The 23,460-nt window shown below is 50.2% G+C and overlaps 1 protein-coding gene across 7 annotated transcripts in view; it reads left to right on the forward strand.

The window, feature by feature from the left end:
* Positions 1 to 11,477: 11,477 nt before the first annotated feature.
* Positions 11,478 to 23,460, forward strand: part of Wscd1 (WSC domain sialate O sulfotransferase 1) — a 39,805-nt gene continuing 27,822 nt past the window's right edge. The window contains exons 1-2 of one of the 7 annotated variants that reach the window (XM_087570483.1): positions 11,478 to 11,873; positions 21,776 to 22,459. In XM_087570483.1, the coding sequence (XP_087426609.1) occupies positions 22,042 to 22,459 (418 nt within the window). In that variant the 5' untranslated portion in view covers positions 11,478 to 11,873; positions 21,776 to 22,041. 7 annotated transcript variants of the gene reach the window in all.

A 23,460-nucleotide genomic window follows, 5' to 3' on the forward strand; every position in this document is an offset into this window, starting at 1 on the left:
CCTGGCCATATCCTGTGGCTCAGCAGCGGCTGAGTCAGCATCAGGTCTTGCTTCCTCCCTGATTATAGAGCCCACTAGTGTTGCAACTAGGTGCTGTGACTGCCTCTACCCTGAGGGCCCAGAACTTGAGTTGAGGAGGGAAAGACCAAAACCAGAGGAACCCTAACCACTGTAGCAAGAAAAAAAATGTTGCATACAGTAGCGTCAGGATGAAAATGAGCACGTAAGCACAGGAGCATGTACACGCATGTGTGTATTCATGCGTGCAAGCCTGTAGGGGTGCATGGTACCTTTATATACCATGCATATGGGTATGTACATAGCTTGTGGGCTCCTGTTCAACCACCAAGCAGTTTCAACATGCATATGTGTGTGTGTTGTTTATACATGCATGTGTGCCCATGCTTGTGTGCATATACGGGGTGTGTCTGCACATGTATGCATGATACAGCATGTGCGCGTACCTGTGTGTATATGCACTTACACCTCTATCTGATTAGATTGAAAATCTCAATCCAGTCTGAGGTTTTCAGCAAATTTAATGCAGGGCTGAGAGTCATGTCTTGAGTAGAGGTAGCAAAAACATTGGGGATGAGTTGGGCTGTAGCAGGAAAGGACTATTGCAAATGCCTACACACAGGATGAAATTCTTTTTCTCCAATGTTTCCCTCTGGAACATTTCCTTCCCAGGTCTGTCATGTAACAAGCAGGGCACTGTCTAGCCAGTTTCAGAAAGCGACACAATGCTGTGTGGAGAAAGATGCTGCAGCCTGAAAACCTCTCAATCTGTCAGAGAAAATAAAAGGCAACAAAGACATTGAACACAGATGGAGTAATTCATTATTCCTGGGAGTCTGACCCTATAATTGTTAGATGTTATTATAAGCCAGCTCTGTAAAGGTTATCTTTTAAAAAACACACTGAAGAGTTATTTATTCCTAGGAGACTGGTCCTCAAGATGGGTAAAAGGGTATTTGGGGTTTGCCACAGAAAATCCAGGTGTTTTTATGGACAATAAAAGAGGGTTCTGGTGCGATTTAAGGGATTTCTGAAGATAGATAGGAGGCTATGACTGCACGGGGCAGCAGCGGCAGGGTGGGGGTGGGGTGTTCCAGGGAAACAGCTGAGCTGGTCGAGGACAGTACGCAGGGACAGGTGAGAGGAGTGGGTGGCACAGAGACAGAGTAGGGACTTGAACCATAGTCTGGCTTGTCCTAGGCAGATCCTTTAGGGACACAGAGTCTCTGAAGTGCCTTACTTACTAAGAGCAGTTCTGTCTGCCTGCAAATCAAGGTGACAGAGTCTTGGTGATTTCTGGCACCTTCTGTCACTCCCACTTCCCTGCTCCTTGCAGGGCAGATAGAACTGGGTAGAGGCTGGCCAGAGAGTCTGACCTTACACCAACCCCTATCATTCCTGACCTATACCAGGTAGGGCCCTGTGCTTTGCCAATGGAATGTTGAAACTGCTCCTAACCCAAGGGACCCTTCAAGGGGGAAAGTGGGAACCTCAGACATTGGTCCCAAACTCAGTCTGAAACTGTGAGAATCACCCTCATACAAAAGCGAAAGGTATTTCTCCATGTGCCCCACAACTGGTTGTCATGGCAACAGTCAGACAGGCCCAGGAATGATAGTCAGGACCCACCATCCTTCCCTTCTTCAGATCATGGCTCCTGACCACTAACAAAAGACGTGCTGAGGCTCTGAGCTCGGGGAGAAACTCTAATTCCCTAGCATTTCCTAGTCTGTCGCCAGGCTGCCCCTGTCCTCCTCTGAGAACACGGTAAATTTTTTCCCACTTCTAATGGACCCACACTTTCCTTGAATCATTCTAGAATGTTGTTCATGAGCCAGGAAGATGGTCAGCAGTAAGGACTCTTGCCACCAGCATGATGACTCAACTTCAATCCCCAGGACCCATGTGGTAGGACCCACAAATCACACATTATCTTCTGACTTACACACACACACACACACACACACACACACACACAAAGGGGGGGGGGTACCCACATACACACACAATAAAAATGCGAAAATTTTGTTTTTCAGACAGTTTTTACTTTAAACGTTCTCAAAAATCTGTTTTGCCTTTAAAACGTGTTTCTTTCTCTTCTGGGGCTGCCTGGGCCAATGAAAGCAAGACCAGAAGGCTCTCCTGAATTACACAGACACGTTCTGTGTCCCCAGGTCCCTTGCCTGCCACCAGCCGTCGCCCACTGTCAGTTCAGTACCCAGCAGGTGGTCAAATCTCACAGCAGCACAGAGAACCCATCTCTGCCTCATACATAATCCTGTGTGGGCAGAAATATAGCGAGGAGAGATCCCTGCAGCACCAGCTATGGACAGACATATTTTCCCTGTGTCCCATCTATGCAGATGCAGCCTTAGGTTGCAAGGGAGCAGGTGCCGTAAACCCAGCAAGCCTCTCCTGGGAAGGCAGCCTAAAGTCAAGTCGTAAGTAGATGTTAACTAGCAGGTTTCTGGATGAAAATAGAGCCATGAAGTCTGATAAAATGTCCACAAGAATAGAGATAAGCAAAGGCTGGTGACACAGTGAGTGCCAAGGACCCAACCAACCTCCTTCCATTTAATCTCCGTCTCCCCATCTCTCAGGTGAGGAGATCAAGTCTCTAGGAGAAGGGACTTGGAAGAGGACACACTGTCGTGTGGTTCTGGAGTAGCAGAGTCACCAGGTCTACTGTAATCCTAGGACTGCCTTCAGCCACCTCCTCTCCATTGGTCCTCACTGCCTTTCCCTCTTGTTCTAGGAAAAAGCAGGGAGAACACGGAGGAGTCAGAGGGGAAAAGGAGGGGCAGGCTTTCCCTTGGGCGAGTATCTTTATGTCCAGCTGTGGGGTAGCTTCTGCTTGCCTGGGGTTTGGCACCTGATGGATATGAAGCAGGGGGCTGCATGCATGTCTTCCTTCCACAGCTCCTGTCTCCTTCTTCCCAGAGAGACAGCAGCTCAGTGACCTCTAAGAGACCGATAGCTCCCTCCTCCAGGTCCCCTGTACTCAGGCAGTGACATTACCATGCCCTTGGTAAGTAAGAACTCAGCAGTCCTTTGCCCTTGAGGTTCTTTCCCAATCTGAGAGATTGGCGGGGGATGGGGAGGGATATATTTGTGTTGCCTGGAAGCTAACTACACAGAGAATGAGCCCAAGGCTTCTCTGGAGTTGCCACAAGGATTCCTTTGTGCCCCAGTGGTGATGGCACGGGTGTAAGTGTGTGGATAAACATAGTGACTAAGGTTGAGCGCATAGGGAAGGAACCCTCTTGGATCCAAGTACACAAACTCTCTAGCCCCAGCATTTGTAGTCATAAGGTTTTTGTGTCATTAAAAACTAGCTAGGTTTAAGAAAAATGGCCATTGTATTAGTTTCTTGCATAAATTTATAATAACACTAATTGTTACACAGCATTTCTAGTTTCTAGTTGTGCGGTCTTGGCTTAGTCACTTAGCCCCTCTCCTGTGAGCTGCAATTTTCTGCACAAAGGAACTCAAAAAGCTTGCATTGCATAAAGCTTTGGGGAGAGTCAAAACAAATGACATGAAAACACCTCCCATAGAACCCCGGCAATCCACGGATTTGTCTTAAGTAATAATGCACCCCCTATCCTCATGACTGAGGAGGAATCAGTATTTCTAGATAGTAAAGACCAGCACCAAGTACTACAATACACACACACTCACACACACACATGCACGCACGCACGCACACACACGTACTCACACACACATACTGAATACATACACACAGATGCACACACACACACACCTCATTTCTCCTTGCTTTGATACCTGTGTCTCTCCATTTTAGCCTAAGCATAAAACTACCGATAGAGAGGCAGAGGTTTAATTGCAGCTACAGAGTCTTGAAGGGATGATATATAAGATGGAGATAGAAATGTGTCCCAGGACTCTGAAAGATGAAAGTCTCAGAGATCAAGACAGTGTAGAAATGGGGTTTCAGGCAGAAGGAACAGGGGGTTAGAGTATGAGAAACAGATAGCATGCATCATGGGCTGTTTGAAAGAAAATGAGAAAAAGAACACAGGATTCTGGGGAGTAGGGACTAAAGAGGATGAGTTAACTTTATTTTTTTTCAAATCCTATTTTTAATGATGGTTCTTAAGTGCTTTAACCTCCCTTGTATCCCACCACTCATCAGAGGTAGTAGAAAAGAAACAATATGGGGGAAGTGGACCTGTTTAGAAAGGATTGGGTTTTTTTTGTTTGTTTTTTGTTTTTTTGTTTTTGTTTTTGTTTTTTTTTTGTAGCATTTCCCATCTGTGTTGTTTGGTAATCATCAGTTCAGTTCACAGGTTAGCAGGCTGCAGCAGCTCAATCCACTTGCAAACACCTACACCTCACTGATACACTAGCAGTCCAGTTCAGTAGAGTCAAGTTAACAACCGCGGTGGCACCACCTAGCAGAGACAGCCAGGCCTCAGCCTCGCTTGAGTCATCAGGAGGGACCAGCTGAACGCCAGAAGTTCTCTGCTGTGCCTCTCTCAGGGAAGCAAAGATCAACGAAAACTGGAGACCCACAAGCATTGCACAGCTAGCTGTCTGTACCAGCAAGCCTGGCTCTGTCTGTCACTCCGTGGAGTCTTAGTTATACCCTCCAATGTCCTCTGTGTGCATCATTTCACACACTTGATGTACCTGAACATCCTCTCTCCTGGGCCTGCTTCAGCATGTGTCTTGCCTCAGCTCTCGCATCCAATCAGTCGGAATCTGTGGAAGCGGCAACAAACTGCAGCACGCCACCAGAAGGTTTTTGGTGCGCTTCTCTCTGTGGTGAACCAAACGACAAAAGCAGCTCAACTACACAATGTGAAAAGGACCAATACATGAGTATTGTTAGCAAAGAATCCTTCATCATGTGTCATTTCGTGTGCTTGCTTTAGCAGAACATCCTCTCCCCCTGTGTCTGCTTCAGCCAAATGTTCCTTCAAGAGTCTTCCTTAGCCATTTGCACCTGTGTCCACTTTAATGAAACGTTCCTTCACGTGTTTGTCTCAGCAAAACATCATCCAAACAGCTTTCCAAAGAACCCTTAAGTCTCCAACTCAGATGAGCTTGGGGCCCTGCCCTGGAAGCTGAGCTTAACTGTGCACATCTCGAACACCACAAGGGTACATGGGAATTGACAAGTCCTCATCCATGTTGAACAGGCAGCACTGAGAGAGGGTCTGAGAAGGTGACAGGCATTCAAACAGCATTTAGGAGTCTGGTATGGATGAGACAATGGATGAGATGATGGGTAAAAGAGGAGGAAACGTGGAAGCTAACACTTGAGAGTTTACTTCAGGTCATTGGAGGATGGTAGAATCATGATTCCAGGGAGGTATTCAGGGGATAGAAGAGACCTGGGGACTGGAAAGGGAGGCTCAGTGCAAGGTTAGGGATGAGAGGTATTAGAAGCCAATGAGCCTTCTAGAAGAGACCCTGGGTAGACAGCTGTGGCTGAGGGTAGAGTCGAAGTAGAGAAAAGAATAGGTCTAGTGTAGAGAAGCAAACAGAAAAGAGGATCAGGGACAGAACTTTCAGGGTCATCCTTATGGATGAGAAAGAGAAGAGGAACCAGCGGATGAGACAGGGAACAAGTCAGTAGTGGAGGATATCGGAGCCTTATGTGACTGCAGTGAGGAGTGACCCCACTACAGAGTGTGGGAAGGGACCGGGAAGCCTCCCTGGACTGGCATCAGAAAGGAGTGGCTAGCCTCTGACTGGCATTAAAGAAGAAGGAGGCGATTTCTGTCATAGTCAATTAGATGTCTGAGGAAAGGAGAGAGTGGGGAAAACTCCCTGGTCTACTAGGAGAAGTCTTCCATGGAGAGGAGACTTCAGGAAGAAGTATGTATGAAGGGACGACTGGAGATATAAGTGGATACACAGAGAAAACAAGAGGCCCCATCACTGAGGAAATGGATGGATCTTTCCACAGGGAGTAAAAGGTCAGAGTTAGACATGGAGGTTGGAAAGAGTTGATCTTTCTATCGAAAGGCCCCACCAGTACCCTTGGGTCACCTAAGATACAGAGAGACAGGGAGAGAATGAGCATCCCTACCTGTGCCCTGAAGATGCCTGGGGTACAGGAGGCATGGGGAATGAAGACATGGCCTGTTTCCTGGCTATATCTCTTGATAATCTGCCAGCGGCACACTCTGAACTTGATATCTCCAGAATATTATTTCAACCTCCAGCCCCCTGACAGCCCTGATTCTGTTAGAACCTCTTCTGTCGAAGCATTTCTCCCCTGCTTTTCCTCAAGACATTGCCCTGCTCTCCCTTCCTGGAGCCTGGGAGACAGTGTCTATGGAAACATGCCAGGGGCTTCAACCACCACCTTAGTTTGAGATACCCAGTGATATAAGCTTGGAGGAAATTCTGCCTGAACAGTGTGCTCTTTTGGCTGTCAAGGTCATGTAAAGCCCAGGCACCATGAGAAACCATCAACCAAGGACACTGGGCAGACAGGACTACTCTTAGCATTCGGCAAACCCTTCATGGCACTCTGGGGCAGAAGAAGGACGTTAATGGGGGAACTGGTGAGATCCAAATTAAGTTCAGAGTTTAGCTACCAGCCATGTACCAATGTCAGTCAAGGTCTTAGTTCTGACAAAAGTAACCATAGAAATATAAGACGCTGGCCCCCAGGAAAAATGAATGGGGGTATGGGGGGAATTCCATTCTCTTTGCAACTTGACTGTGAGGTTTAACTTATTCGAAACTGAAACATGGTCTTTTATACTATACTTATACTTTTAGTGCTATATTCGAGAAGTATGCCAGTAGCTTAATTGAGATCATTTTGCAGGTTCAAGACCTTTGGTGACAGACTTACAGGGAGATCCATAAAAGTGGAACAAAGCTGAGCTGCTTTTTCTTTAAGCATCAGTGTCTGATGGGTGCAGATGGGACAGGCAGAGAGAATAAAACAGGGTGGAGGCACGTGCCCTATCCTCTTGTACCCAGGGCTTGCTTGCTAGCACTGCACCTTCTGGCTGACAGCTGACACCGCGGACTTCATTCCTACTCCAGCCCACGCTGGCACGTTCTTCATGGCTTTCCGTTCCTCCGACTCACCCAGTTTCTGCCTTTATACCAATGGAAGATGGGACCAAATGTCTGTAACCCCGTCTAAGGACTCTCATTCCAGTACACGCTGTGCTGTTAGGTTCGGTGCTGGGATGAGGACTTGGAAGAATCATCAGGGGTTTCCTACTTCTGTACTCTTCTAGAAGTACAACCTGGGCATCAGACATTCTCCCATTTTGCAGCCTGCACCACGATGCTGTAGTGTTTCCCCCATAGGAGAATTTCCCTCCAAAGCAAAGTGAACCCTCTCTCACCCCACCTCTGCTTGTCAGCCAAGGTAATGTGACATTCTAGACCCCTGGTCATTTTAGCAGTGATCACCTCATGGTCACCAGAGCAGATTCCATCTGGAGAAACTGCTTTGTTCATCAGAGACTGGAGCAAACTGCCTCATCCTCAAGCTTCTTGTTCTTGTTGCCCAGCTCTAGTTTTTCCCACCACCACAGCCACTGTTGTCTTGAACTCCTCAAAGTCATCCACGAGATGTAGAACAGCTCCTTCCAAACTCTAGCCAATCTTACTATTCTGACCTCTTCTGTGGATCACTAACATTCTCAATGGGACCTAGAACCTCGAAAACTTTCTAGTTCTTGGTTGACTTTCCCTGGGTCCATCAGAGACAACACAGCTGGAGCAACCATAGCCTCAAAGAAAAGTATTCTTAAATAGTAAGACTGAAAGTTGAAATTGCTCCAGGATCTTTGAGCTGCAGCCTAGATACTGTGCTAATGGGAATGAAATTAAAACAAAACTAAACCCAAATATTACCTCTGAGAGAAGTAAAATGCTTTCCTCAGCTAGACACCAGGATCCCGAGGCATGAGCTTGTACCAGGCACCACAGCCTTCTCAGATCAGGCCAACAAAGGAAGTCTTGTCCTGGGGATCCAGCTTCTCTGAAGTCAGACTAACATTTAGGGAGGCTGCCTGGTCCCAGGCAAGCACAGACTTGCTGCCCTGTTGCACACCCCCACAGCCCTGCATTCTGCAGGCCCCTGTCAGCAGGGGGTGCAACTGCTGTCTGTGTGTAGCTGGTATCTTCACCGAGGCACATTTAAGTCACTGCTGCACTCACAGGAGAAAGCAAATAAATACTTACAGCCCAGCAAAGTGTCAAAGCCAGCCTTGAAGCTCACTGTACACACAGACAAGAAGCATTTACGGCACCGTGCGAAAAACTAGGGGGAACAAAGGAAACTGTGTCCTCCCTTCGGAGATGTTGTCAAAGGTTCTCTCCATCCTTGAAGGTCACATCCACAGAAAACGTACAGGCCTGAAAGGCAACCTTTCCAAACGACTTGAGGACTAACATCCCCACATGACCTTAAAGGCTAGGTCAATGGAGCAACAGCTGCATGGGTAAAGAGGGAAGCCTCAGGCAGCTCGAAGTGCTAATGGACACTGGCTTGCTCATTTTGGCACAGCCTCCTTCCCAACAGGTAGATACCATAGAGCGAGCCACCTCCTTTTCTCCAGAGTCTCACTGGTGGTTAGATGATCCTGGTAGCCAATCACAAGATGGCTTGGAGTTAGTTGATTCTGGTAGCCAATCACGAGATGGCTAGGGGCCAGGACAAGAGTAAGCAGTCTCTTCAGTTCTTCAGAAGAAATACAACATCCATTAAGGACCTACCAGGGTTCCTGGAAAATGTCGTGTTACACACATTGAACCTTAGAAATTGATTGTGCTTGAGTCGGGCATGGTGGATTATCTTGCTGCTAAAACAAAATGTGGAACAAGCAACTCGATGAAGAAGGGGTTTGTTTTGGCTCATGGTTTGGAGGCAGACAGTTCTTCACGGTGGAGACGCTATGGCAGCAGGAACCTGAAGCGGGTGGAGACTCTGTATGAGTTTTAGTTAACAGAGAATACTGAATATGGTGCTCAGATCACTCCTTTCTTTATAGCTGTTCTGTCCAGTAGAATGGCATCACCCATACTGAGAATATGTCTTCTCATCGCAAGATCATCTTGACAGTTGTTCACAGCCAGGTCCAGAGGATTACTTTAAATAATTCCTCACAAGTATGCCCAGAGACACTGATGGGCGGTTCTAGGGCTCATCAAATTTACGGTGTTAACCATCAAACTGGTTCAAACCTGTCACCTTTGCATAGTGGTTTTCAACACTCCCAGAGCTGTGACCCTTTAATACGGTTCCTCACATTGTGGTGACCCCCCCACCATAAAATTATTTCATTGCTACTTCATAACTGTAATTTTGCTCCTGTTATGAATTGTAATGCAAATATCTGGTAAATATTGAAAGGGTGGTTCAACCCTCAAAGGGGTTGTGACCTATAGGTTGAGAACACTGCTTCGGCACTTGGGAGGCTGAGGTGGGAGAATGCTGGTGGGTTCAAGACTAACTTGGATTATATAGGGTGAGTTCCAAGCAAGTTTGGAATATGAAGTAAAACTGTCTCACAAGCCAAATGAATGAATGAATGAATGAATGAATGAATGAATGAATGAACGAACAAATAAGTCTTAATGAATATTGAGTGAGTATGTGTGTGCACTAAGGATTATGTGTGGAATAGCTCTATACGAGAGAGATTCCCCCTGGCTGTCTGGTGGCTCAAATTTTAGCTGTGGGGCCTTTGAAGGTTAAAAAAAGGACTACGAGCCTGCCAAGCCTTAAAGTGAAGTTAGTGGTCAATCTTGTGAGGACTGGGGAGGGGACAGTGGGTGGGTGCTCTAGCTGGACTTCCCTTGCCTCCTGGGCAATGTGCCATTCGGAGAAGGAGAAGACACTACAGATCTGAGGGCTTGGGTAACACTGAACAGCACGTGGCATTTCTGGTCCTCAGGAAAAACCCCTGCATGGGATACTTACAAAAATAGATTGCATGCTGTGTCCAGTGGTGTTTTATTTACACACATATTGGTCCAGATATGGGGTTTGTTTCCTTGTCCAGCTGCCCATGCCGGATGTTTCTTTAGTGGACTGGCTCAACAGTATCCAGTACTCAACAGGAATCTAACACAGGATGGGCGTCTCTCTCAGTGAGTAAAAGAAAGCACAACATGAAAGGAGAAAGGAGGGGAGGGCAGCTAAAGGAAGGGGAGGGAAGGGAAGGGGAGGGAAAGGGAGGGAAGGAGAGGGGAAGGGAGGGAAGGGAAGGGAAGAGGAGGGGAGGGGAGGAGGGAAGGGGAGGAGAGGGCAAGGCAAGGAAAGGGGCAGCGGAGGAGGGGAGGGGAGAGGAAACCCCTGGCAGCTGGCTTTAACTTAGGAGACTATATATATATATATATATATATATATATATATATATTGGAATCTAATGATTAAACCCACAAACAAGAGCAGATGGAATAAACAGGCAGACACAGAGAGACAGGAGTAGCGCGAGCTGAGACTATTTTAATTCTCAGCCTTGCAGGGGAAGCAGGGGTGACTGTATTCCTCCGGAATAGCTGGATCTGTGTCAAAACTGTGGTGGGACCATCATAGAAGTCCCTGGGGCATTAGAATGCCTTCGGTATATGGGGACAGGTGATATGGTACAGACGACCAGTGGATCTGAGCTGTGAAGCAAGGAGATCTAAGCACAAGGAGGGGCTTGGCATGGTTGGAAAGGGACGTTGCTATCAGGGATTTCCAAGGTGACTTCTTGAATCTTTATCTGCAGCCAGTGCTAAAGAGGAGGGCTTCATCTCAGCACAGAAATACTCCTGCCCACTTGGACACCCAAACTGCCTTTCCCACGCCCTTCTCAACTAACTACTCTATGTGTCCCTCCGTGCACCTCCTTTCTTAGTGGGTCTTGTCAGAGACGGCAGGCATACCTACTGGACTCCACACACGGAGACCAGGAGGTGCTGCGGATTGCAGGTGCAGTCAGACCAGGAACTTGTCCCATAAGATCCCATCCACCCTTCACAAACTCCACACAGACAACTCGGCTCAGTGCTTCAGGTGGCTGCTGTGCTAGGTGACATCTCCTCCCAAGTAGCAGCAGCTGCAAGGGAGTGCCCAGAACCCTTACCTGGGGGTCCCCAGGGCTGACCTCGCTGCAACCCTTGGGCAGCCATCTTGTTTTGTGCACCAAGAACAACATCTTTGAAGTGGATGCATGTGAAGGTAGTTTGCTGAAACTATTACATGGGACTACGGATATACAAGGGCCATGGGTGACTTCATGGACCTAAGGCCTGTGCAAGACACAAGACTCTCTGTTTCCCAGTGACCTTAAACGTTGTTTAAAAGTTACACCTTTGTGTCTTGAAGTTCTAACCATTTTTTAAGCACATTTCCCTTTTGTACTGGACCCTATAAATTATGCAGTTGGTCCTGAAGAGGGTTCAAACACAAGACAACATTGTAAGAGGGCGCAGCGAGTTGCAGCTGATAACAATTAAAGGCTGTGGAGAGGGTGGGCAGAGCTGGAATGCTGAGATAACACAGAACCCCTCCCTCCCTCTGCTCCTACACCAAACTCCCAAGGCTCGAGAATTCAGCCTTCATCCCCAGACCCAAGACTCTGCTGTGTAAACTTCACCAAGTCCTTTGCCCACCAGGGTGCCTTGCCACTGCCTGCCAAAAGACTCCTACTGGTCCCCTTCCAAGTCCCACTGCTGCCCTGCACCTGTTGAAAGCCCACTTCTCTGAGTGGCTGAGCAGCTCTGCCCCTAGCGGAAGTTGGCAGTAAGAAACTTCCATTCAAGGAAGTCGGTTAGAGCCACTGCTACCTGCTCCTGATGCCTCCTCTCATCCTGTTCTCAGCGTCCAGGAGCATCTCGGCTGTCAGTCCTGGGTGAGAACTAGGTCTACTGCTGTTCCTGGAAGAGCAGGGTAGATGCTGTGACTTGGGGGCTTTGAGATGGGGAGCAGGGCTTCTTAGTGGAGTAAGCCTTTATTTAAAGAGAGGGGTTATATTGTTCTCTCTCTCTCTCTCTCTCTCTCTCTCTCTCTCTCTCTCTCTCTCTCTGTGTGTGTGTGTGTGTGTGTGTGTGTGTGTGCGCGTGTGAGTGTGTGTGTGTATATACTACGTACTGGTGAGGCAGTGTCCTTTACACAGGATATCAAGAAGGTGTCGATGTGGGCAGGGTGATAAGCTACTGGCAGAAGCCCAGGTGTGTAAGGAGCTGGTGTGAGTATCTTTGCCATTGAGGTTGTAATTCTGTGGTACTGTCTCAAATTGTGTGTGTGTGTGTGTGTGTGTGTGTGTGTGTGTGTGTGTGTGACAAAGAGGGTTAAGTGAATGTGCCTAGTCCCCCAGTTTGGGACAGCAATCCAGTGTGTGTCTGGGTATTTACATTACAGTGGTACAAACTGCGTGGCTGTGTACGTGTTTGCACCTGTCGGTGTCCTAGCTTGTTTCTGAGTGAGTGGAACAGAGCCACAGAGTGTGTGAGTGTGGGTGTCTGGTGATTCAGTATGTATCTGTATCAGCCACCGTGCGTCTGCCACCACGTCTGCATCTGAGTGTGGCGGCGTGCTGCGAGTGGCAATGCCCAGAGTATTCCTGTGTGCGGCTGGTGTGAGCACCATGGTGCCTGCTGGAGCCAGCTAGGCTGCAGTGGTAGGCAGTGGCTGTGAGGGTGCAACAGAGTGGTGTCTGCGTCTTATCTTGGCGGTGGCGAGTAGTGTGTGTCACCCGCGGTGTATGCGTTGTCTCGCAAGATCACCCACACACCTCCGGCTAAGAAGCCAAGCTGCGACCCTTCCTGGGAGCCTAGCAGAGGGTGTGCGCGGAAGCCTCTAGGACCCGGCGGAGGCCGGCCGCTGTCCCCGGGCCGCGCGAGTGAGCATGTGCAGACCGGGCGCCCGCTCGCCCGCTCCGCGCCCGCCACTCGCTGCACTCCGCGCCCGCGGCTCAGCTCGGCGCCCGCCCGCTCCGCCACTGCTCAGCGCGGAAGTCCGCAGCCTCGGGGAACTGGGCGACGTGGGCCTGGGATCGTGGGTGCGCTTGCCACGGGCACCGGGAGCGTGCGGGCGTCTGAGCTTTGGGCACTGCGGGGCTGCGGGCTTGGCGCCCCGGAAGGCGGGTGCCCCAGCCGGCCGTGATCCCGGGGTGAGTCCTGTCTTCGGGGTCTCCCAGCCAGGACCCTAGCACAGGCTGCGAGCTGGATCTACCCCCCGCCGCGGGCAAACAAGTTTGTATAGATGCGACTGGGAGCGCGCGCGGTTGCACCTGCTAGGGCGCGGGGCGCGGGGCGCGCTGGCGAGGCACCTTCCTGGGGCCGGCGCGCCAGGACCGTGGCGGATGTGTGGGGAGCATCTCACCACGTCTGGTCTTGGCTGCATGTGCACAGGCAGTTGCACCAGCCGCTTCTCCTCCAGGAGACCGGGGACGCCGAGTCCAAGTCACCGGCTAGGCTGAGGGCAGAATTTGGGGTGCGCACTGCCTTCCTCCTAGGTGGAGACATTCGCCAGAAGCTGCTCCCCCTTCTCTCGTTCCGTTCCTAAGCCAGGCTTCCGGTCAGCGAAGGGTTTTCTCTTGATGAACTTGAATACAGGCTGAGACAAAACCGAAACGTATGTATTTTGTTGGGAGAATTACCCGGTGTTGCGCTTTGCTTCTTCCTAAGGAGTGGATGAAGGAGACTCGTGGCTGGATGCTGTGTGTGGTGTTTTTCTTTGCTAGTCAGAAGCATCCCTGGCTGGGTCAGCTGCTTCAGGGTAGCTTGTCTTAACTGCCTTTCTGGGTATCTGTACTCCGCTGATGGTCTTAGTCCTACCAGCTAATCCATGGGAAGTCAGAACCGGAAGAGGACCTCTACCCCATCTGCTTGAAGGCAGACTGGCAGTTTCCAGCCCCCACCGCCCTATCTTGGGACCCGGCCCTCACTCTCTGTAGCGGACTACTTTCCAGACAGAATGGACAAACTCGGGACTCCACTGTACTTTTGTCACCTCTTCTCTCCTGTTGCCGGGACAGCATACTTAAGTCTAGGGAGACACTTGGGGCCAGCTTCTGTAGGAACCCATAGGTGGGGATCAAGATCCCAGCATCAGATAGGGGAGAGGGAGGGGCCTTCTCTATGGGAGGGGAGTGTAAGAATTAGAGTGCTGGGCTGGGTGGCTCTTTAGTCTACAGTGTCCTCACTTGGTGGCTATCTAACTGAATGGCTACACGTGCTGGGCAGAGAGCTAGGGAGAGCTTTCTTGGTATAGGAGCAGGTTTCGTTTCTTCCAAGCATGACCTCCTACCACACACACAGCCTTAACTGAAATCCCCTCCAAAGATGTCTGTGAGGAGGGGCTGTCAAGCCCCCAGGTTCATTGAAGAGCCAGGCATCTCCTTAGTAGTGGTTGAGGGCAGCTTGGCCAGCTGCCCACCTGGGAGTAGTGAGGACAACTGTCCCTTTATCCCCCGACACCATGACCACCCCAGCCATCCCAAAATTGTCCTCATAGATCTTTAGAAGAAACTTATCTAGGGGTGAGGGGATCCCTCTTTTCAGTGGGCATTGGAGTCCTGGCATAGGCAGTACTGTCCTATGTTCTGACCAGAAGTGGAGAGAACAACTTGGATTTAGACAGAAGATGAGACCCCTGTCCTTTTCTCCTAGCTGCCTCCCCCAGCAGGTGGCACCTTCTGGGCCATCACTTGGCCTGCTGCTCAATGTGAGCCTCAGCCTGGCCAGTTCAACCCAAAGACCGCAGCACACATCAGTGAGTCTCACCGATGGTTCTAGTAGAGTCACTGAGCAGAGCCTGGGAACCCACAGCCTCCAGGTCCAGGCTGAGCCATATGTGAGCAAGGTCTAGTGGGAGAGAGAGACTTCTCTTTCCAGACACTCCCAGCTTGGACTCCCATCTGCCTCCATCCTGGCCGGTCTCCCTGAGACCAGCTCTCTGTGAAATCAAGACCAAGTACTTGCTGGCAGCTCAGCACTTCAACCTTGGGGATCTATGTCCACACAACAGGAGTGGCAGTCATACTCATGGGGTGGCGTCCCCGAGGTCAGCACTGCTTATTTGGGGGACATGACCTAATCTTTCTCTGGACCTCTTAATTTTGCTTTCTCCCTCTCTTCCCTAATTTCTCCACACCTTGACTTAATAACCTCCATGTCGACCTGTATCTAAAACACAATCCCCATGGTGCCCCTTGAGTGGCCATGGTTAGGGAGAAACTCTACACGTGTACTTCGTTCCAGAGGGGATAGAAGTGGATGGCAGTTGGACAGGATTCATTTTGTAAATCTTGCAATGCTGTGTGCCTCTGTATCGAGGCTCCTCCTCTCCATTAGGATGGGAGCTCCCTCCCGGAAGGTGATTGCCTTGATATGAAGTGGCCAAGAGTAAGGAAGGACAGGGATGTACAAGGTGTCTTGAGCCTTCTCCCATAGCTTGAGTCTCTGTCCTTCGGCATGAAAGGAGTCAGAGAAAGATAGGGCTAACTGGCTCACGTGTCCAGATTTATCCAAGCCTGAAATGTGCTGTAACACCCATTTAACCTGTTGCACTCTGCACAAGGCCCAAGACCACCCTCAGGGACTCACTGTCAATAGAAACATGGAGGGAGATGAACACATTAGGGTGCTGATTTGAAGGGGTTGTGATTGGCTGTGTCATGTGGCCCTGGGTCAACCAAATAGAGAGGAAAAAGTCCCAGCTGCCCATGGCACTCCAGCACAATGCACAGAAGGGTCTCCATCTGACGCCGTGGAGATGAAGGCTGGAGTTCCAACTACACTGACTGTTCATCTCTGTCCGAGTTAATTAGCCCCCGGCGTTTTACCTTTTGCTTCTATGTAACAGGGATCATGACTCATAAATTAACGTCATGAGCCCGTGGGAAGATCACTCATTCATTTGTTTATCTGCTTACTCATGGTACACACATGGTACTCGGGGAAACCACGGATAACCTCGAATGTGACATCGAAAACTTTACTGCTCATAAGGACTTCAGCCTTGAGTCCCCTGACGGTTATATACCCCACTTGCATTAAATGGAGTTCGACCTTAGTAATACTACTCTTACTGTTTGTGATTGAGAAGTCATAATGGTACATTTTAACAGGCTACCCTGTGACATTGGACCTATGTATATAATATGAAATGATTAATCTAAGTAACTATCACGTTTTATACTTTTAGAGAAACTTTGTATGTGGGTGTGCCCATCTGTGTGCGCAAGCACCTGCAGAGGCCAGAAGTCAACGTTGGGCGGTCTTCTCTGTTGTTCTCTGCAGTATTGGTTTGTTTTGGTTGAGACAGGGTTTGCTACAACCCAGGCTTGCTGGAACTCATTTGGCAGACCAGGCTAGCCTCTGCCTCCAGAATGCTGAGATGAAAGGCGTGTGCCACCACCTCTGGCTTCTGTCTTACTTTGCAGGCCAGGTTACCTCACCGAGCTTGTTGCTTCAGCTGTACTGTCTGGTCACCAAGTCTCTGGGATCCATCTATCTCCCCCTGTCGACCACTGGGGTTATAGAAACACTACCATGCCTGGTTTTTGCCAGAACGCTGGGGATCTGAACTCAGGAACTTATGCTTCCCAAGAGAGCACTTTGCTCACTGAGCTATCTCCCCAAGCCCCAAGAAACATTTTTATTTGAATTTTTTCTTGAGTTCTGAAGTTCAAAGAATTTTCACCTCTTCAAAAATGGAATCCCTACCCCGTTTTAGCAAGGGCCTGCAGGTTTGTGTTTTGTGGGTATCTCAATCCCCCCCCTTCCAGCCTCAGACCCTGGAGGGAGGGCAGTATTCCCAGGAGCAGTCAGAGATACTGACTATGCCTGGGAGTGGCTCGCAGGCTGGGAGAGGATGTAGAGATATTAACAAACAGGCAGACTCAAAGTAGAACGAAAGCCCAGCCACAGGTCACCATGCATCTAGCGTCTGTGTCAGTACTGGAGAACCAATCTGCTTTAGGGGTTGAAAAGGTTTTAAGGAGGAAGTGTTATTGAGCTGAGCCTTGAGGGTGGGGAAGTATTTCAGGCCTGTGATTTAGGAAGAGCATCCCCGACTAGTTGAATAATATGCACCTTAAGGAAGCTTGAAACATCTCCCGCTGACCAGGAGCACTGGTTTGGACATAGGGTTCTGTAACGAGTAGTCTGAGGGAGGGGGCTGGGAGCGAGACCAAGACAACACACTGAATGACAGTGGAGGAGTGTGGGCCAGTTCCTCCTCGTCCTGTGGCCCCTGCAAGCTGTAGCATAATTAGTGCTATGCAGTAGGGTAGATGCTTTCTTGGGATGCTGGGAGGACACAGCCTCTGGGAGAGCGATGGGCTTCAGATGACAAGCATTGAAGAGAGCAGCAGAGGATGGAGAAGGTGAACTGAGGAGTGGGAGAACACTGCAGCCCAGCCCCACTTACACCTTCCCTGAGGCCCTAAAGCACAGAGCTGCTAGCTTCTAGTTGGTCAGTGACCTGGGACTCTGAGCAGTTGTGGCATAGGTCCTTATCTTGCTGAGAAGCAGCCTGCTGGACCTATGTTTTGTCGTTAGGATGCTGCCCTATGTGCAGACAGCTTTGAGTCACCCTTTCTTGGTGGCCACAGTGGCTGGGATCCATGTGGGGGGCACTGGTCATTTTCTCTCTTATTAATGCTATTCGTCAATAGCCAGAAGGTAGAAGGGAGGTGGAGTCACATGACTGAACCCTAGGGACCAGTCCTAGCTAGCCTTGGTGATCCCTACTCCTCTCTTTTCCCTTCCTCTTTCTCCTAGCACTCCTAGGGCTCCCACCCCAACCTGGCCCTCAGGTAGGTGCTACTCACCCTTTTCAAAGCCCAGGTTTTCTGAGTCCCCCTTGCACTAGGAACTTGCTTTTCCTCTCTGAGACTCCTTGAAGCCTTGGTTCAATTATTTGCCTCTCATTCCTGGGCTATCTCAGGGACTCTTTCCCTAAGCCCTAAAATAATTCCAAGGATGTATAGAACACTGAGCAAGGTGGCAGATGGACATCCATCCCATCTGGACAGAGCCTCAAGTGGAGGTTTTGGGACAGGGGATGTGCTTGGCAGTCCCTCCCCGAGGGTTCCAGATCAAGGAAAGCAGCTGTGAAGCAAGACTCGGGGGATGTGGAAGACTTCCAGAAGAGGGGAAAGAGCTCAAAGGCAATCTCAGAGCCTGCCCTTGGCAGTGCCTCTTAGGTTTGACTGGAAAGGCCAGAACGGGAGGAGCTTCTGCCTGGCATAGTTTCAAACCCGTGATGGAGACACACTAAGTTTTTAAGAATAAATCTTACCACGTGCAGAGCCAGAACTCAACTGGGGAAAGGGGCAGTGAGATTTTTGGCCACAGGATGGCTCCAGGTATGGGGACAGTTCTCAGCTGATAGGAAGCAAGCTGTCTGCCTCCCATGAGGATCCAGGGGCCCGTGAGGTACACAGGTCACCTAATCTATTTATTCACACCGCAAGAGCCTAATAAACGGTGTCACTGAAAATTAAGCAGTTGCCAACAGCGGTTAGTTCAACGTCAAGCAAGAGGAGGCTGTTGGACCCTCTGGGAATAGGAGGTCCAGGATGAAGGAGACAGGTTCTTGGGAGCACCTGCTGTGGGTTTGTCCTCCAGCGGCTCCAGTGTGCCTCTTTGGCATTCATAACCGGTATCAGTCACAGTCCAGGCAACCGTTCTACAACCGTTCACTTTTACCTATGCACAGACAAGGGGCCTGAGGTCCTGCCCTGGGATTAGGTTTGCAATAATAAAAGCCCAATGACTTTGGGATACAGTGGGCCAGCCAATGGACATCCACGTCCACTGCAGACGAAAAGTGGCCAGATTTCTGCTGGGTCTCAGCTTTCTCTGCTGTCTTACACCTCTAAGCTTGTCTGTGAGCTCTATGCTGCAAATCTACCTGACCCTGACTCGACTGCTTTCAAGTTCTGCTAACAAATTCTTGCTGATGCTACTCGACTAGCTGTATGCTGGGATCTGGGGAGATGGAGATGGACCAGGTAGGATCTGTGACCTGGAGGGACCTCATCAGCCTAACAGATAAGCAGGGCTGGGCACTACATAAAGTGTGGTGGAGGATCAGGACGAGGCAAGTTCTTGATGCTTTGAGTGTGTGGCCCCTCCCAACCTGGGAATCAGCTTTGCCATTTTGAGACCTGAGAATGAAAATCTGGTTCTGGGGCCCTGGGATGTGGAACTCTGGCCTGTAAGTGATGGTCACCGCCGCCTCTATTAGAAAAACCACTTCAGGAATGGGTCTAGCAGGCTCTAAGAGGACTTGCAGGACCTTGAAAAGCTTGGGTGATTTTGAGTCCTGATGGATTCATCTCTGACACCTGACATCTCTCTCTCACCCCCTATCCTACTTGTAGACAAGGAGGCTACCCCACTTGTCTCATGTATACAGATCCAAGCTCTTACGTAAGAGGGAAGTCACAGCGCAGGGGTGCAGCCGATGTGCTACATTTCGCCTATTACTTAGCTTATAGGATTTTACACTAGTAGGATCTCTTGCATCCAGAACCCTTCCACAAACACACCTGAGAACCTCCTTATAGCACAGGAGAGATCCAACGCTGAGGGCTCCCTGATAACCCACATGCACCTTACACAGCAGCTTTGTGATCCTGAGACCGATGGTTGCACAGGTTGCTCTCTGGTTCAGGCTTCCTCCCAGCCATGGATGAATGGAGTTTGAGGTTTCACTGCTCTCAGACTCCTCCTCAGGAACATGCTTCTGCTGTCAAGAGTTCTTCTCTCTCTCCCTCCCTCCCTCCCTCTCTCTCTCTCTCTCTCTCTCTCTCTCTCTCTCTGTCTCTCTCTCTCTCTCTCTCTCTCTCTCTCTCACACACACACACACACACACATATATGTATATACATATATATACACACATATCTTCACTGGCAAAGACAACTGAGGTGTCACTTTGTGCAGGCTGTGTGACAGTGACAAAAGTAAATAGGGGATGACATCTTCTCAAATTGATCAGAGTCCTTTGGGGATGACCGAAAAGTGGATAGACGATGTTAATTGCACCAAAGTGGTGCACTCTGGGATGGGCTTAGCACAGGCTGTTGGGAACCAGAGAGTTCTCTCCTTCTCTCTGGGTGGATGTGATCAGGGAAAGCTTGGAGAAAGTGACATTTATGCTAAGCCTTAGGGGTCACACAGAGATTAACCAGACAGAGGTGGGGGGATTAGAGGCTGAGACACTGTGTGCAGGAGGCCCTGCTGCAATCCTAGAGAATGCCTATGAATGCACGGTGGAGCTACTGAGGCATAGAGAATGGACCTCAGTGGGTTGGACCACAAGGAGACCTCGTGTGCCATGCTAAGACGCTTGCAGTTTATCCCCAAGCTCCAGGGAGCTATTGAAAAGAGGTTTTAAGCAGAACACCAGCCATGATCAGATTCGCGTGTTAAGGAGGCTCACCCTGGCAGCCTGTGTGCTGTGGATTGGAGGAGCCCAAGCTGGGGACAGACAGATCAGTCCGGATTTCTCGGGATTTTCTCTATGGTTTTACAAATCTGAGGCTGGCAGGGGCGGTTCTGGCGACATACCAGCTTAGACAGAAAGGAAAATCTCCGAGACCATCTGCAAAGGCTTCCCCACTCAGCTGGATCCCACTGTCCTTTGCTGATGAGGACCTGTGTAACCATACCCCTATCCTCCTGGAGGTCTCAGCCCCCTTAGCTCTCAGAACTTAATCCGGAAGGTTCAGGCTGGTCTGGGCCCCCTCGGACAGTCTGCTGGGCCCCCAGCCTCCTTACAGCCTGAAATGCTGGGCCCCAGAGCCAAAACATTGTCTTTCTTCTCACACCCAGCAGGCCGTGTCAGTGCACAGAACAGCCATTGAAACACTGCCCTTGCCGTGTTAGTTACGGCCAGCGGCTTAGTCACGCTTCCAGGGTCCTTTCTTCTGGGACAAGCCTGCCCTTGTGCTCAGAGCCCTCCTCACACAGCAGCCCAGCTCGAGGCAGCTGCAGAGCCCCCACCAACCCTAATAGCTACTTTAGAGATGCCGCCAGCGGGAACCACAGCTTAATGTCAACATGAACACCGCGCAAGCCTGCCTCTGCCTCCGTGAGAGTCAGCGACCAGCCTCTGTAAAGGTGCTCCCGGAATACGGATCACAGCTTCACAGCATCACAGGGAGGTAGCCCGCTGTGTGCATTTATTAAGCACCTTCAGTATGCACCTGCCTGTGTGGGGCATACTTGCGTTCTATAGTAAAACTGTGTTTGAGGCTGTGCTGTGCAGTAGTTGAGGCACGGATCTGGAGAGAAACATTGGAATGTTGGCTCTTGTGTTTGCCAGCTGTGGTGTTTCAGGAAATTACTCCTTTTTTCTTTTCTTTTCTTTTCTCTTTTTTTCCCCATCAGTATAATTGGGATGTTACAATATCTATCCCATTAGATTGGTGAGAGTACAGTGGCATGACTTCATAACTCACTTTGCTGAGTGCGTGGGGTCACTGGGGACTCAATGGAAGCCATGGTTGATTCCTTCCTTATTGCTGTTATCATTCCTGGACCGTCATTGCCACTGTCCAAACCAGTATCATCCTCACATCACAGATGGAGCTGAAGCCCAGAGAGGTTCAGCAATTTCTCCTGGGTCACACAGCTGGCCAGCAGCAGAAGTGGGATCTGAAACCTTTGTCCAGTGTTCCTGACACAGAGGTTACCCCTTTGGTAAATCAGTCACAAGGCCAGGGAGGACCCTGTCCCAGGAAGAGGGTAATGGATCCTGTTGCATCTTAATGTTCTTTCTCCACTTTTCTAGGTTCCTGAGACTGACGAGGGCAAGGAGAGCTAAGGGATGGGGGAAATGGTGGCCCCTGGGCAGAAGCTACCAACAAGGGGCTTGCGGCTGCCAGAAAGAAGTGATGGTGACATTTGAAACCCACAGGGACAGAAGCCCACCAGTGTGCTGACAGGTGTCAAGAGCCAGGATGCTGGGATGATGCCCTTGGAGGCCCTGGTGTCCCCCCTGCCCAGGTGCTAGGAGCCGTCCCCAGGCTCCAACTGGGAGCCCTGCTGCCCAGGGGCATGGCCAAACCTTTCTTCAGACTCCAGAAGTTTCTCCGCAGAACACAGTTCCTGCTTCTCTTCCTCACGGCCGCCTACCTGATGACCGGCAGCCTGCTGCTCCTGCAGCGGGCCAGAGTGGCCCTCCCACAGGCCCTCCGGGCTCCCGGCAGCCTGCAGGCCTTACCAGTGGCCACTGTGGCACTGGGTGTGGGTCTGCTGGACAGCAGGAGCCTTCATGACCCCCATAGTAGCCCTGACCTACTACTTGATGTGGACACACTAAGGAGTCCTCTGGCCCGAGTGCCACCTGGAATCCGCTGGCCCCGGAGAAACCGCAGCTCACTGCGGCGGCGCTGGCTCCACCACCTGACCAGTGACCCGCAGGGGCCACCCACCCTGGGCCCAGAGGCCTCTGGACCAGCCAGCCATAACCAAGGTAGGTTTCCTGCTGCTGCAACAAGCCCTGCTCAGGGTTATGTGTGTCATCTTATTCTTGGCCCTGTGGTAGCCGAGAGGTGTGATATTGTCCCCTCAGAGCTCTGACTTTGATCTTGGCTCAGTCGCAGCTTCCTGGGTGACTTCGATTATGTCACTTGTCTCTGGTCCTCTCAGTAGAGACAGAGACACTGACCCCAGGGTTATTGTGCAAATGTATTAAAGTAGCTTGGAGCAGTGTGTCACGGGGTGTCAAGGGTGGTCCCAGAGCAGCAGCAGCTGTTGCCTGTAGGAGCTGGTGACAGTACAGTCCCAAGTTCTTATACATTGAACAGAGCACAATCTCCTACTTTGGTTGCCACCAACAATCCCCGGATCTGCTCTCTAAGTCAGCGGTTCTCAACCTTCCTACTGCTGTGACCTTTAAAACAGTTCCTCATGGTGTGATGACCCCTAGCCACAAAATTACCTCATTGCTACTTCCTGACTGTAATTTTAATACTCTTGTCAAGAGTAATGCTCATATCTGATAGGCAGGATGTCTGGTATGTGACCCCTGTGAAAGGGTCATTCAAAAGGGTCTCGCCCCACACGTTGCAAACATGGCTCGAGGTCATCCTGGTGTACTCATAAGCCAAGAACCACTAGGCAAGGGAACATCATGTATGACTTGGTCTCTGATATCACTGGGGTAAAGATAGCTTGTCTATACAGTGCTGCTCTGCTGTGAAGCTGCTGTATCTGACACCGTCACTGCCTCAGTTCACAAGGAAGACATTGCATGGGAAGGCTAAGTGAAGGTCATTCTCACAGTTTGGGGTCTCTAGAACCTAACCCTGCAGCCAGAACTCAGGCAGAGTAGATCTAGGCGATGACCTCAGGAAACCCTGGCTGGGGAGTAGCAGGGAGACCAGGAAGGAAGGCAGCCAGGAGAGGCGTACTATGGAGCAGGAGCAGGCGGAAGGAGCCTGCTTGAGTGGGAGGTGGGTAGAGCCAAAGCAG

The sequence above is a fragment of the Rattus norvegicus genome, chromosome 10, assembly GCF_021556685.1.
Source record: "Rattus norvegicus strain SHRSP/BbbUtx chromosome 10, alternate assembly SHRSP_T2T, whole genome shotgun sequence".
NCBI lineage: Eukaryota > Metazoa > Chordata > Mammalia > Rodentia > Muridae > Rattus > Rattus norvegicus.